The sequence below is a fragment of the Erinaceus europaeus genome, chromosome 12 (assembly GCF_950295315.1).
Source record: "Erinaceus europaeus chromosome 12, mEriEur2.1, whole genome shotgun sequence".
Taxonomy (NCBI): Eukaryota; Metazoa; Chordata; class Mammalia; order Eulipotyphla; family Erinaceidae; genus Erinaceus; species Erinaceus europaeus.
In genome coordinates this window covers 65,208,605-65,224,789 of record NC_080173.1, presented here as the reverse complement: position 1 = coordinate 65,224,789, position 16,185 = coordinate 65,208,605, and the positions used below count along the sequence as shown (strand labels likewise).

The window sequence follows — 16,185 nt, the reverse complement described above, 5'->3', positions numbered from 1 at the left end:
TATCTTACTGTTTAAATGAATTTATGTTGAAAATGTGTGTCATTGAACTCACTTTTTTAGCATATAAAACAATCTTCTGGACTTGGCCTGTTTCTGCAAAGCACTGAATGACTTTATTTGGAACATTAGCCCTTAGGTACACACTAAGTGCCAATGTAGGATCCACAGATTTCACAAGGTCACCCAGCTCTTCAGAACACTCCAGCTGATAAGGAACAGCAACAACAGAAAGACTGTTAAGTAATCCACAAACTATTTTATAAGTGAGCAGTAAACACTACTTTCACTATAAATAACCCAGGGGCTCGAACCTGGGTCCTTGTGCATTGCAGCATGTGCACTCAACCACGTGCACCACCACCAGGCCCTTTTAAATGCACTTTCAGAGAATGAACCCATGTTTGTTTTTTGTTTGCATGTGAGAGCTCCCTCCTCTACCCAATTCTGTATCTTGAGGGAGAAGAATAGAGGAGGAGAGATACCAAAGTACAGACTCCAAAACTCAAGGAGATCTTTGTGCTGTCTACCATAGCCTTATAATCATAACAGGGATCAAACTGAGGGTCTCATACAAGGTAAAGGAGTGGCACCTTTTACCTGCTGAGCCATCTCCTAGTCTAGTTCCAGGTTAGTTTTAAACACATACACCCACCACCACCACCACCACCACCACCACCACCACCACCACCACCACCACCACCAGTGACAGTGATATCCTATACCTCAATGTGTCATAAAGACAAATTTTCAAGTAAGCTTACATGCTTAATGCAATTCTGTTTTTACAAGCAGTAAACAATAGATGGGAGACATTTGGTATAGCCTAAATATTTTTCTCTTGTTAACAGAGTGTTCAAAAGTAATCAAAGTAAATGTATGGTAACATAAGTCAATGTACCTTATCTTCTTTTAACCATTTCTCCAAAAGTTGTTTTCGTCCTTGCTGAAGTACAGGCCTACAGAGTTCTAAGGATTCGTATTTGTTTAACTGGCCTTGGTCCAAAAGAATTCCAAAGTACTGAAGTAGAGGAGAAGTTTGACCTGATTGAGCTGGGACACTCTGGAAACGGCGAATGGTGTCTGGAGTGCGAAGGATACCCTTTAAGAGAAATGGTAAACATTCTTAAAAGGAGACCCAACAAAATAATGATACCTTGTAAAAACTTTCACTATGTTGACTGGTAAAGTCCAGTCAACATTTGCCATTCCTCTGTATGGGGAAATTAAGAATTAGAAATCTGGGGCTGGGTAGTGATGCACATGACTGAGAGGACATTACACAAGCTTCATGAGTGGGGAAGCAGTTCTATACGCAACTCTCTCTCCCTTCCCCCTCAATTTGCCTCTCTAAGAAAAAGTAAATGAATCTATCAATCTAATAAGAGTACTGATTGTATGAGAATAAGTATAATCAAAAAGCAGTGATAGCTATAATTCCAGGTTCACTAAATTAAATCAAATTAAAATTTCATAGTATGCTGATTCAGTTCAACATAATAAAAAGGCTAGGGGAAGGGGGCCAGGTGGTGGCACACCCATTTAAGTACACACATTACAGTGCACAAAGATTCAGGTTCAAGCCCTTAGTCTCCACCTGCAGGGAGAAAGCTTCACAGTGGTAAAGCAGGGCTGGAGGTCTCTCTGTTTTTCTCACTCTCTATCTCCACCTCTCCTCTCAATTTCTCTGTCTCTATCCACTAGTAAAATAAATAAAATATTTAAAAAAGAAAGAAAGAAAGAAAGAAAAAAAGGTGAGGGGAGTCACCTTAATTCAGTTTCAGAAACTCTGCCTAACATAAATTGAGTAGGATTTTTTTAATCTCCACTTTTGGAAATAAAAGTATAACTAATCATAAAAAAAAAAATCAAACATTATTACAACCAAGTAACGCTATCTATGTAAATCATAGTTTATAGATCTATATTTCCTTCTTAAATTCTTAATTTTAAATGTTTATCAACTCTAAAGCACAGAAAAGTAATCAAATCTAGGGGCACAGGCACTGATAAGTAACTCATTCTACCATATTAAAGTGTAAAATGAAAAAGATCAGCTTTTCTGTAGAATGCCAGTACCTCTCCAAACAGTTAATCTACTTAAGGTAACTTCATTTTCATAACTATTTACCTTAGGTGCGTTAGCAGCCACCTTTGCTGCCTCTGAATAATTTCCCTGGGCGAAAAGAGCATTAAATTTCCGGGCAAAGAGCTCTTCAGCACCAGCCAAGTTGTTTCGTACAGCCATTCTCAAAGCCAAATCAGGATTTTGTAGGACATTAGTAATATAAGGAATTATGTTTTCTTCTTCCACACATACAGACAGAACCTGCAATTTAAAGAGTAATGAATAGTTACAATGTGTTTATTGGCCAACAATATCAAAACTGTTCAGATTCAGTTACAACTGAGCAAACAGTAATAAAATTGTGATAGCTGCTTCTTAATGCCATTAAAAAAAGTGGGGGGGGGTTTGGGGGGGCATGGTCTAGGAGGTGGTGTAGTGCATAAAGCATTGGACTTTCAAACATGAGGTCCTGAGTCCGATCCCTAGCAGCACATAAACCAAAGTGGTATCTGGTTCTTTCTCTCCTCCTATCCCTCAAATAAATAATAAATAAATAAATAAATAATAAAGAAGTAGTAAATAAAATATTTTTAAAAAAGGGAAAGAGGGGGAGGAGAGGGTAGATAGAGTAATACTAAGTTATTTAGTAACTCTTAAAATAAGGGTGTTTTGTAATATTTCCTCCTTTATACTGTCTATACTTTTCACCTAGAAGAAATTTAAAGTGTATCTCTTTTAATTCTAAGATTGGGGGGGGGGGCAGTGGCTCACTGGGTTAAGTATTCATGTTACACTGTACAAGGACCCAGGTTCAAGACTCTGGTCCCCACCTGAAAGGGACAAGCTTCAGGAGTGGTGAAGCAGGGCTGCAGGTGTCTTGTCTCTCTCTCTCTCTACCTCCTTATCCCCCTCCCAATTTCTCTCTGTCTTTATTCAGTAACAAATAAATATTTTAAAAAATTCTTGGGGGTAGATAGCATAATGGTTATGCAAAGAGACTCTCTTGCCTGAGGCTCTAAAGTCCCAGGTTCAATCATCCCACACCATCATAAGCCAGAGCTTAGCAGTGCTCTAGTAAAAAAAAAAAAAGGGGGGGGGTTGGGTGGTAGCACAGTGGGTTAAGTGCACATGGCACAAACCGCAAGGACTGAGCGTGAGGATGCTGGTTCGAACCCCTGGCTTCCCATCTGCAGGGGGATCACTTCACATGTGGTGAAGCAAGTCTACAGGTATTTGTTTTTGTCTCCCTGTCTTCCCCTCCTCTCTCCCAAACAATAATAACAACAATGGTAAACAACAAGGGCAACAAAAGGGAAAAAAAAATAGCCTCCAGGAGCACTGGATTCCTAGTGCAGGCAATGAGTCCCTGGAGGCAAAAAAAAAAAAAAAAAAATACACACACATATATATATGATATATTTTAATTTGTGCACGTGTGTTTCACCACCCTGACTTTTACAGAGAGATAATACTAGCACTTTTTCTGAAGTCGTGGCACCCCCATGTGCTATGTCAGAGCAAAGTAGGCACCCTGCCAGGTGAACTATCTCTACAGCTCCTAAGATATTTTTAACAAGGATATTCCAGTAACTTTTTAAAATTCCATTTCCAATCCTAAGAGGCCAAATTATAGAGTCAGTGAGGATAGAGACCACTGAGCTCTCACACAAGTACATAATGCAAGGCATATAATCAGAGCTTGATAAATGAACCAGAAAAGAGCAATTTCTAATTCCTTCTATTTGGAGAATAGTTACCTACCCTCAGTCCTCCTAAAAAGTCACTGCCAAAGAGGTCAGGCAGGGGCACACCTGATTGAGTGCAAGGACACAGGTTTAAGCCACCTGTCCCCACCTGCAGGGGGAAAGCTTCACGAGTGCTCAAGCAGGGCTCTAGGTGTCTCCCCCCTTTTTAATTAACTTTATTGGATAGAGACAGAGAAATTGAGAGGGGAGGGGAGAAAGACAGAGAGACACCTGCAGCCCTGCTTCACCACTCACAGAACTTTCTCCCTGCAGGTGGGAATTAGGGGCTTGAACACAGATCCTTGCACATTGTAATGTGCGCTCAACCAGGTTCACCACCACCTGGCCTTGTCCAGTTCTCCCCTTTAAAGATTTATTTATTTATGAGAGATAGGAGGAGAACGGAGGGTAGATAACATAATGGTTATTCAAAGAGATTCTCATTCCAGAGGCTCCAAAGTTCCAGGTTTAATACTCCGCACTAGCAAAAGTCAGACAGCTGGGTAGTGCTCTGGTAAAAAGAGAAAAAAAAAAAAAGGAGGAGGAGGAAAGAACCAGACATCACTCTGGTACATGTGATGTCAGATCAAACTTAGTACCTCATGCTTGAGAGTCAAATACTTTATCCACCTGGACTACCTGCAGCCCTGCCTCACCACTTGTGGGGGAAAGTAGGTCATTGTCAAAGAATGTTGTTCAATTGGCCTACAAGTCTTACTATTGTCAATTGCCACAGGGAAAAGGAGTCCTTCACTTAGGCAACCATTACCCCACTCCCCAGCCCAAGAGTACACACCCTACTTTTATTACCTCCAACGGCACTGTTCATCCTATTATAGGTGCTCAACTGGTCTCAGTCAATATTCCATATATGAAAAGAAACTTATCTTTGTTTAACTGTATTATGAACACTACACACTTTTTAATTAAAATATTTAATATTTATTAAATATATGAAAAAAATTTTTTTTTTTTTTTGGTACTGAGGACAAGGATCAAATACAATTTGAAAGTTCAAATGCTACTATTAAAATCCAAACAGTGGTCTATGTTGTTATTTCTTTTGAGGAATATAGTTTTTAAAAAAAATTATTTTAATATTTATTTATTCCCTTTTGTTGCCCCTGTTGTTTTATTGTTGTAGTCGTTGTTGGATAGGACAGAAAGAAATGGAGAGAGGAAGGGAAGACAAGAGAGGGGGAGAGAAAGACAGCCACCTGAAGACCTGCTTCACTGCCTGTGAAGTGACTCCCCTGCAGGTGGGGAGCTGGGGCTCAAACTGGGATCCTTGTGCCCGTCCTCGCCACCCACTGTGCTACCGCCCAACTCCCAGGAATATAGTTTTTAATCTTCAAAATTATCTCATTTCTACAGGTCAGACCCCAATCACTAAGCTTTAGCTAACCATCTACCTGTGATGTGTCATTCTCCTTCCTAAGACTTTTTTTTTTTTTAACAACTTTTGTTTGTTTTATTTATTACTGGATAGAGACAGAGAGGCAACTGCAGACCTTCTTCACAACTCATAAAGCTTTCCCCCTGCAGATGGGGACCAGGGGCTTGAGCCTGGGTCCTTGTGAGCGCTTAATGAGATGCACCACCACCTGGCCTTAAGACTTTTTTTTTTGGCCTTAAGACTTTTTTCTTAAATATTTATTTATTATTTATTCCCTTTTGTTGCCCTTGCTGTTTTATTGTTGTATTTATGATTGATGTCGTTGTTGGATAGGACAGAGAGAAATGGTGAGAGGAGGAGAAGACAGAGAGGGGGAAAGATAAGATACCTTCAGACCTGCTTCACCGCCTGTGAAGCGGCTCCCCTGCTGGTGGGGAGCCGGGGGCTTGAACCGGGATCCTTAAGTTGGTTCTTGCACTTTGCACCACCCGCGCTTAACCTGCTGCGCTGCCGCCCAACTCCCAAGACTAACTTTTAAGTGAAGCAATGTTTCTTACTGTCTTCTTCAAACACTGAATCCAATTTCACCTATATTCTACTCGTACAGACTTTTAAAAGTAGAATGCTATCAACCAGTACTTAACATTTCTGTACCTTCCAAAACACTCAATTTTACATAGCTCAAATTCTAAATTAGATTAAAAAAATTTTAAAGCTAGATAATGCTAATAATGTGATCTTGCTTGCTTTTGATTTTTCCACCAACAAAAGCCACACACACTCATTGCTTTAGGGCATACACACCTAGCTACAATTGGCTTTGATCAAAGGAGTCAAGGCCTGAGGTGTAAGGTTACTGTCAAGACCTTTCTCCTTTCTCAAAGAATCTGGCAAGTAAAATATGTGGGAGTAGGGAGACAGTAAATAAATTGGCAGAGTTAGTCACACATTCATCAAGTAAGTATCTATTTTGAAACCATTCAAGACACTTACGATTGTTATCTTTAAATACAAGCATAGAAGCAAAAATAGACTAAGCAATTCCATGATTACATCACCCAGTTGACCAGAAGATTAATAATACATTCTTTTTAAAAAAAAATTTTATATTTATTTTCCCTTTTTTCATGTTGTAATTATTGTTATTGACGTCGTCACTAGATAGGACAGAGAGAAATGGAGAGAAGAGGGGAAGACAGAGAGGGTGAGAGAAAGATAGACACCTGCAGACCTGCTTCACCGCCTGTGAAGCGACTCCCCGGCAGGTGGGGAGCCAAGGGGCTCGAACTGGGATCCTCATGCCGGTCCTTGCGCTTTGTACCACTTGCACTTAACCCACTACGCTACCACCTAACTCCCTAATAATACATTCTTATCTTTTCCCAAGAGACACATACAACTAGATAAATAAAAAAACTAATTCTTAAAAGTTCTTTAGTGCCAGTGACTAGTATAAAAACACAAGAAAGAACAGTCTCTTGCCTAATGAAGACTGGTGACTGAGGAGTGAAGCAACTGCTATGAGGAGGGCTACAAAAGTTTTAGAAGCACAAAGGAGATGCACCCAACCATGCATTAAGTTAAAGTAGGGAAGAATATGTAGAGAAAGATTTCTATATTTTCTATCAGGGAAAAGAAACCTTGGTAGGAAAACTACTAAAAGTCAAGATCACTAAAATAGAAAGGTTTTGAAATTTAACCTCCCCTTGAAAATAAAGTATCTCATAGTAAAATATTAAATTTCAATTAAAATGAACATAACCCCCTTTTTTTGTTGCCCTTGTTATCGTTGCTGTGGTTATTGCTGTTGTTACTGGTGTCATTGTTGTTGAATAGGACAGACAGAAATCGAGAGACGGGAAGACAGAGGGGGAGAGACAGACAGACACCCGCAGACCTGCTTCACCGCTTGTGAAATGACTCCCCCTGCAGGTGGGGAGCCCGGGGCTTGAACCAGGATCCTTAGACTGGTCTTTGCACTTTGTACCATGCGCGCTTAAGCCACTGTGCTACCGCCCGACCTCCCAAAATTAACATAATGTTTAAGGAAACAAGAGAAAACCCACCTGTCTAGTGATGTAAAGAGGTTTATTACATGTGATCAATTCAGAACAGCTAATATTTACCTATCTTGCTGGATAACTTCCCAGGTAACCCACAACAGCTACAATATATCACTCTCTACTAATTAAAGTGTTTGGAACAAATGTAGGAAAAATTCCTTTCCTTTTAACTGATTAACTGATTATCTATTGGGTTGTCGGAAAAGTCATGACTTTTCCGACAACCCACTATCTTAAGCAGTGATGTATGAGACTTACATGCTGCAGGCCCCAAAGGTCCCAAGTTCAATGGCTAGCACCACCTTGCCTGGCCTCTCATGTGGAAAAAAAAAAAAAAAAAGTATGGCCTTTCAAATGTAGCCAGTCCTAATAATTTTTTTGCAGTGGGGGAGACGAGAAATAATAGTTAGCAAAAAGACTCTCATGGGTAAGGCTCGGATGTCCTAGGTTCAATCCCCTCACATGACACTATAGGCCAGGGCTGAACAGTGCTCTGGAAAAGCGAACTAACACCATAATTATCATTTTATTGCTTAATTTAAGTTTTTTTTTACTTTAAATTTTAACATTTCCTTACTTGTCCCTTTCTGTTCACTCCAATTATTCCAGCTGTGGCTTCATGAGGTGCAGTAACAAAGATTGTTTCTCCACTGATTCTATTCATGTAGATGCAGGTACCAGTTTCAAGATCATAGAGGTGGATATAACCATACTTAGTAATCAAAAATACTACATCATGCTTCTCACTTATCTGTATAAAGAAAAAACAATAGGTCAGTAAAATAATCAACAAACCAATAACGACATTCAGTTCAATTTTAGTAATTAGTGAATAGCAATCAGTAATAGGTGAAATTAATAATAGGTAAAATTCTAGAACTTTAAGAGGTACAGGGTCAAGGAAATAGCACAACAGACTTTCATGCCTGAGGTACTAGAAGTCTAAATTCAGAGACCATAAGCCATAGCTAAGTAGTGTTCTGGTAAGAATGAAAAACAGAGGAAAAAAATATATATGAGAGATGTGTGAAGGGGAATAAAAGAGGCACTTAGCAAAATTAAAAGCTTTTATTTATGGTTTCCCTTGTTTCCACGAAACTAAAAAATGGGACAATCCAAGTTTTTTCATAAACCAGGATATAAAGGAAATCTACAAAAGGTATAATTTTGAAGAACTTAGGGTGAATTAGTTTCTACAATTACACAAATTGTAATGAATTACTTTAGAAATACCACTAATTTTATTTTCCTTAATACATGGCATTCCCTTAAGGATCACTTAAACTGTACTGACTGTGCGTAGTAGCTTTTAAATTAATTTTGTTAAAGAGGAAAAATTTCTAAATACCTGCATTGCAACAGGGAAGTCATTTTGTGCTTCTGGGGGAAAGAAAACATCCACGGCCTTCTTTGGAAAAGGCTGGTTCCCTGTAGGTGGTGTACCAACTTCAATGATATGTAACTGTCAAAATAAAATAAAACTTATAGATGCTCTAGATCAATTATAAATTGACTTTATCAGCTTTAACCAAACTGAAAATAACCAAAATGTACTTAATAGGTAAAACCCAAACTACTTTACAAACATATCATGAAAACACCTCAGTGATAATTTTTTTTTTTTTTGCCTCCAGGGTTATTGCTGGGGCTTGGTGCCTGCACCACGAATCCACTGCTCCTGGAGGCTATTTGTTCCCCTTTTGTTGCCCTTGTTGTTTTATCACTGTTGTGGTTATTATTATTGTTGTTGTTGCTGTTGTTGGATAGGACAGAGAGAAATCGAGAGAGGAGGGGAGACAAGAGAGGGGGAGAAGAAGATAGATACCTGCAGACCTGCTTTACCTGAAGCGACTCCCCTGCGGGTGGGGAGCAAGGGGCTTGAACCAGGATCCTTATGCCGGCCCTTGCGCTTCGTACCACGTGCACTTAACCCGCTGTGCTACTGCCCACTCCCCTCCGTGATAAATTTAACTCTTGTGGATTGAATTATATGCTGACCTCAAAAGTCCAGATACTGTATTATTCTACCTGCATAGCATTCTTGAAGTGAACATTATAGGAACAGAGTAAATCAGTGTTTATCAAGGTTTAGGGATACTCAGGGTGAAGAAATTGAGTATAACTACAAAAGGGTACCCTGAGGGAAATCTCTGCAGTGATACAATAGCATATATCTTGAATTCACTACTGATAAAATGATATAGAATTATACAATTGTACCAATGCCAATTTCTTTTTGCCTACAGGGTCGTTGCTGGGGTTTGGTGCCTGCACTATGAATCCACTGTTCCTGGAGGCCATTTTCCCCATTTTGTTGCCCTTGTTGTTATTGTTGCCATTGCTGTTGTTGGACAGGACAGAGTAATAGAGAGAGGAGGGGAAGACAGAGAGGGGGAGAGAAAGACATGCTTCACTACTTGTGAAGTGACCCCCCCTGAAGGTGGGGAGCCAAGGGCTTGAACTGGGATCCTTGTGCCAGTCCTTACACTGCGCCATGTGCGCTTAACCCGCTGAGTTAACGCTCAGCTCCCACCAATGCCAATTTCTAGTAATCTATTGTACAATAAGCTTTCCCTCTGCAGGTGCAGACCGGGAGCTTGACCCTGGGTCCTTGCATATGGTATGTGTGCACTCGACTGGGTGCACACTTACTGCTTAACCCATGACAATAAGAGTTTTTGTTGAAATAATTTTCAAAGGGCTAGGTGGTGGCTCACCTGGTTGAGCGCACATGTTACAATGCACAAGGACCCAGGTTTGAGCCCCCAGTGCCCACCTGCAGGGGAAAGCTTCACCATTGGTGAAGCATGGCTGCAGGTGTCTCTCTGTCGCTCCCCCTCACTATTTCCCCCTTCCCTCTCAATTTCTGGCTGTCTCTATCCAATAAATAAATAAAGATAATACAAATTAAAAAAAATAATAATAATTTTCAAAGACAAAACTTACCTTCCCTCCAGCTTGACCACGTACAGCAAAACAAAATAATGTTGATTCTTCTGCATTTCCTTCCATTTTAAATTGTGCAAAGCTAGCTGCATGTCCTTCAATAGGTTGAGACACTTTCCTATCCACAGAATATAACTGCATAGCTCCTACAACACGATTTTGCTATGAAGGAATCAAAAAGAATGTTTGAGAAACCAACAATATTCACCAACTAGAGAAATAATTGCTTTATGATCTTTAGCAGAATTCATAATCAATTCTTAATATCTCAGAGATTTGGTATCTCTTAATTTAAAATTTAGCTCCAAATCTTAACATGAATGTTGAAACATGTACCTCATATAATCCCCTTAACAATTTTTTAATATTTATTTATTCACTTTCCCTTTTTGTTGCCCTTGTTGTTGCTCTTTATTGTTGAAATGGAGAGAGGAGGGGAAGACAGAGAGGGGGAAAGAATGACAGACACCTGCAGACCTGCTTTACCGCCTGTGAAGTGACTCCCCTACAGGTGGGGAGCCGGGGGCTTGAACCATGGTCCTTATGCCAGTCCTTGTGCTTTGCGCAACCTGCGCTTAACTGCTGCGCTACAGCCTGACCCCCTTAACACTTCTTTAAAGGGACAAAAGCACATGACTGTGGCAGGGGAAATGGCTCAATTGGTAGAGTGTTGGGCTCATATGCCTGATATTCCGTTCCCTGGCTAGAGCTGAGGAGATAGATAATGGCTATGAAAAAAGACTTCCATGCCTGAGGCTCTGTGGTCCCAGGTTTAGTCCCCAGTTCCACCATAAGCCAGAGCTGAGCAGTGCTCTGGTAACAAGCCAAGCCAAACCAAAAAAAAAAAAAAAAAAAATTGTTTAAAAAAAAGAAAAATGAAAACCTGAAACCCACTGTTTCTAGAAGGAATGAAGTTAAAAAAAAAATAAACAAACAAACAAAAATGAAACACTTGGGTAAAAGCACTCTCAAACTGGAGCTGGAGATGTAGCTTTAAAGTATGAAACCCTGAATTTGATCCCCAACATTAAATACTGGTCCGAAAGGTGGTGCAGTAAATAAAGCTCTGGACTTCAAAGCCTGCAGTCCTAAATTTAATCTCCAGCACTGTATGTACCAGTGATGCTCTGGTTCTAACAAACAAACAATTAAAAAACCCTGAAATTATATGTCAACAGAGGCATTAAACTAGTAACTTTAGTTTAATCAAAAGTAAAAATGTCTGGCTGGGAAAATAACTCAGTTGGGTAGTGTATTGTTTTGCCACGTGAGCAACACAGCTTTGAGTCTGGCCCCCTACCGCATCTAAGGAAGTGTTGGTATTATAATTTCTTTATCTAAAATTAAGAAGATTTGAGCTTTTCCCATTAAGAAAATCCTGAGAGATGGGAGTCAGGCGGTAGCACAGCGGGTTAAGCGTACGTGGCGCAAAGCGCAAAGATTGACATAAGGATCCTGGCTCAAGCCCCCGGCTTCCCACCTGCAGGAGAGTCGCTTCACAAGCGGTGAAGCAGGTCTGCAGGTGTCTTTCTCTCCTCCTCTCTGTCTTCCCCTCCTCTCTCCATTTCTCTCTGTCCTATTCAACAACGACAACATCAATAATAACTACAACAATAAAATAACGAGAACAACAAAAGGGAATAAATAAATAAATATAAAAAAAAAATAAAAAAATAAAATTAAGAAGAAAGTAAAAAGATACAATTTATTTCAAGAGTAAGTCAGGCTCAACAGAACTGTGTATAGATGATCTAATTTTAAAATAAATTACTTCCTGGGCATATTGACTCTTTAGACATTTTTCTTTAATTGAAACTGGGGAAAAAAAGTTACCTGTGCTGATATGCCAGTCAGAAGCAACCACTTCTGCTTTGCATCTGTACGGTAATTGATAATCTGGCACCCAGCAAGGCTGGAATGACGATCAAACATTTTCACTGGCTGAGACTCTCCTTCCATACTCCAATGATAAACTGCATTATCCGTAACAAGAGCAACGGTATTCAAAGAGATCCATTTCCAGAAGGTCACATCATCAGTCATGGTATGTGCCTTCATTTTGCTTTTCATTTCAATGTTAAATATCTGAAGAGTTTTCCCAGCTGGAAACAAAATTAAGAGTTATCACTGAGAGCAAAGTTCAGAATTAATATCTAGCTAAACTAGCTCTGTAACAAATTCTGTAGCTTCCACATAAACTAGTTCTATAAGCAGCAACTACGTTAAGAGTGCTGGAACTGAGCAGTCTATGTCTATATCTATAGACCTGAAGCAAAAACCATTATTAATTCTAATAAAGACTTTTCTTTTTGCCACCAGGGTTATGCTGGGGCCCAGTGCCGGCAGTATGAATCCACTGCTCCCAGTAGACTTCAACATACCCGCCCTTTTGTTTTATTTCTTTCTAATTTTTTATTAGCTAGGACAGAGAGACTGAGAAAGGAGAAAGAGTGAGGGAGAAAAAGACACCTGCAGACCTGCTTCACCAATGGTGAAGTGTCCCCCCTGCAGTTGAAGAGTGGTGGCTTGAACCCAGGTCCTTGCGCTTGGTAGTATGTGTGCTTAACCAGGTGCATCACCACCTGGCCCCCCCCTTAATAAAGACATTTCAAACAGATAATAACATCATTCTAAATTCCAACTGAAAATCCATCTAAAGAATGCTTGCTTAACAATGATGGAAAACAAGGTGCGATTTCATACTTATAATTAAGTATGTTTACATATAAACTAAGTTAGTCATAGGTACACAGGACAAAGCAAATCGAATACAAATACACAGGAAAATGTTATTTTATTTAAAAGGCAGTGATGCTCAGTTAAATTAAATTTTGTGAAAAATTTTATGTGAAAGAGGATCTCTTTCAACTCTGCCTTGCACTACCAGCACGTAAGAGAAGTGCATGCTACATTTAATTGCCTTAAGATACAAAGGGAAAGGTAGGTACAGTGCTGGAAGAATGGAGAGGGAGACAAAGGAGGACAGTTGCAAATACTGTTAATATACTGAAGATAAGAACAAGTCCAAGCATCATCTAATTAAGACAGCAAATATTTAGTAAAGTATGAAATTTGCTTTAAGTGCTAGAGTTCACTGAGACAGATGCAAAGGGTTAGAATTGTAATTTGAAATCCATCACAGTCCAAAAAGTGATGTGATCTAAATAGAAGTAAAGACTACAACTATCACTAGGCTGTCAAAATTAGTCTTTCCATACTAAGGAGAAGTCCATTTCTGAGTAACAAAGAATCTGATTCTGGAAGAACAAAAATTTTAAGATAGTATGGGTGTGGTGGGGTGGGATGGGATACAAAACATACAGTTTGTACCACAACCATTCTTACCACACGTGTGTAAAAGTTTCCATAAAACAAAGAATATTATTCCCATCCCACACAGTATGTAAACCACAACCAGACTGGAATAATTGTGAGAGTTACAGTCCTGTTTATAAAAAGAACTCAAGGAGGCTTTTACCCAGTTTCAGAAGCAGTATTTGTGAATGATATACTTTCATTTGCTGTCTTTCCCAACCTAGAGATAAGATTTTTTTTTTTTTACATGAAATGGGTTGGAATACATGTGTGTTGGGACATTTTGGGGAGTTCAATGGCAGTTCAACTCTGAAAACATGGCACAAATAAATTTAATGCTATTGAACAATGTTCTTTTTATAGGACAGGACAATAACTAATACAATCTAATTTTAAGGTAACTCACCATCTGCACACATAAGAAAGCATTAAGAAATGTGATAAGATAACAATAACATTATAAGTAGAAAAGAATTTTGAGAAAATTAAAATGAGGGCCTTTCACTATAGAGGTATGAGAATAGCTAAGCAGTTGAATGTAATTCTTTGAAAAGGCTGAAGGGATTTTAATATCTTAGTATGCTGTTTCACAGAAACAAAAAGTTTACTTCCTTAAAACATGTGGCCCTATGTGAAAATTGAGTGTCTATCTTGGATATGTAATGGTAATTTGCTTAGTTGAATATACTTGCTTCCTGACCCCTATTTAATCTCCAACTAGTAATACTACCAAATATGAAGCTTAAATCATGCAGAGAAAAATATGTCTAAAAATTTTAGCACCTTTGACAAGCAAGTTATGCTCAAATTTACCAAGAAATTATTAGTTTTAGTTCTCCCTCCTCCTACTAAAAACAAAAACAGAAAACAAAACACAGGCAATTATCTTTTTATCAGTCAGGTCATTACTTTTTTTTTTTTTAGAAACTACTAGAATTTCAGTGGAAAGTTCAAAGGAAAAATGTTAACATAAGTTTACCAGACAGTATAAGTTCTTTGAACTCTGTTCAGAATAACAAGCTGTACAATTTCCTGTTGTAACAAGTTAGTTTGAATAAACTCTAACATTCTTGATTTCAAAGTTTTATCATTTACCTATATACATATACTATATACATATACTTATCACAATCAGCATATTTTAGAATTTGATACTGTACATGAAAAGCATGCATAATATAGAAAAGACATCAAGAAAGGTGTTTTTTTTTAAAGAAAGATGTCTTATTACATCATTAAGTATAAAACTAAAATTCATTTAATCTAAGACTTAAGATATTTCCAGACAGATCTATACTCAGTATTAGGGGAGACAGTTCACAGAAACATTTCAAGTCATAAAAAATATAGTCAAATTTAATAAATACGCTAAAATACAAATTATGTACTTAAACATTTTATACAGAGGAAGCGTTTTCAAGGGAAACAAAAAATCCACATCTTAAACTTTACCTTTTAGTGCAATTACTTTGCTAGCTGGATTCATGATGGCGCTGTCTGCTGAGATTGGTCTTCGAATTGGATTACTCGGGTCATTCATGTCAATGATTACCACCTGGGCCTGCTCTCCTACTTTTTCTCTAATGCAGATGAATTTGTCTGACTCCATAGTCAAGGTACTGAAGCCAATGTTTGCTGGGTTTATACCCAGGTTCTGGAGCTGCAGAGAAACAAAAATAAAGATATTAATAAAGCATGTAATAAAGTGAAATTAAAAAGACTTGACATTCATGTACCCTCTTCATTAAAAATTCTCATTTAATCATTAATATTTCTTTAATAGCAATAACTCCATTACACTGACTTATGAGGCAATTACTAACCAGGTAATGCCTTTAAAGATGGCGTGTTACAACCTTGTAGTTACGAGAGAGTTATAACCCTGTGGTCATACGGGAGACAGAACAAAGAAGGTTGAAGGGAAAGTGAAGTTGCATCTGATAGCATCCATTTATGGCTCAAAAAATTCTCCCTCATAAATATTTCTTGTTTTAAGAAGGGTAAGCTAAGGGCTGGGATACAGCATAATGGTTTGCAAAAAGACTTTAGTGCCTGAGGCAGCAAAGGTCACAAAGTTTAACTTCCAGCACCACATAAGCCAAAACTGAGAACTGCTTCTCTGGTAATAAATAAATAATCAGTTTAACTATTGCAACTACTCTCTCTTATCCCCTCTAACATTCAGTTAGTTACTTATTCACATGCACTGAACTTCAGGAATCAAGTTACAAGAGAAATTTGAACTTCTCTAAGAATTCTTAAAGAACCTGTACTAACTAACAATAGCAGCATACAAGCGAAGTTACATACAATATTTTGTAAAAATGACATAACAAAAACTATGTTAAGTGAACCCCTGCCTAAAATGATCCAAAGTTAAGAGAACGTGTTCAAGGGAGGTAAACTAGAACATTTTCATCAGAAGGACCAACAGATGTGAAGGATCAGAGATGTGAAAGGATGTTCAAAAGGTTTTTTGTAACGTAATACAAAAGTACTCTTGTAACAGAGCACAGACTACAGAAAACTTTGAGGAGTGGAGACTACAGAGACAAGCAAAAAACAAGGGTCGAACTGATAAGCCAAACCTATCTCAGTAAGAATATTTAAGTGATACTGAAATTAAAGAAAAAGAACCCTGAATTTTGGTTCTTT

At 38.5% G+C, this 16,185-nt stretch overlaps 1 protein-coding gene across 2 annotated transcripts in view; it reads right to left on the bottom strand.

Moving 5' to 3' along the window:
- The window catches only part of CLTC (clathrin heavy chain), a 72,251-nt gene that overhangs the window by 32,901 nt on the left and 23,165 nt on the right, over positions 1–16,185 (bottom strand). For both annotated transcript variants that reach the window (XM_060203848.1, XM_060203849.1), the window contains exons 2-9: positions 14,983–15,190; positions 12,049–12,317; positions 10,216–10,377; positions 8,618–8,731; positions 7,847–8,020; positions 2,129–2,326; positions 899–1,099; positions 53–205 (exon numbers count right to left, since the gene is read on the bottom strand). In XM_060203848.1, the coding sequence (XP_060059831.1) occupies positions 53–205; positions 899–1,099; positions 2,129–2,326; positions 7,847–8,020; positions 8,618–8,731; positions 10,216–10,377; positions 12,049–12,317; positions 14,983–15,190 (1,479 nt within the window). The remainder of the gene's footprint in view (positions 1–52; positions 206–898; positions 1,100–2,128; positions 2,327–7,846; positions 8,021–8,617; positions 8,732–10,215; positions 10,378–12,048; positions 12,318–14,982; positions 15,191–16,185) is intronic.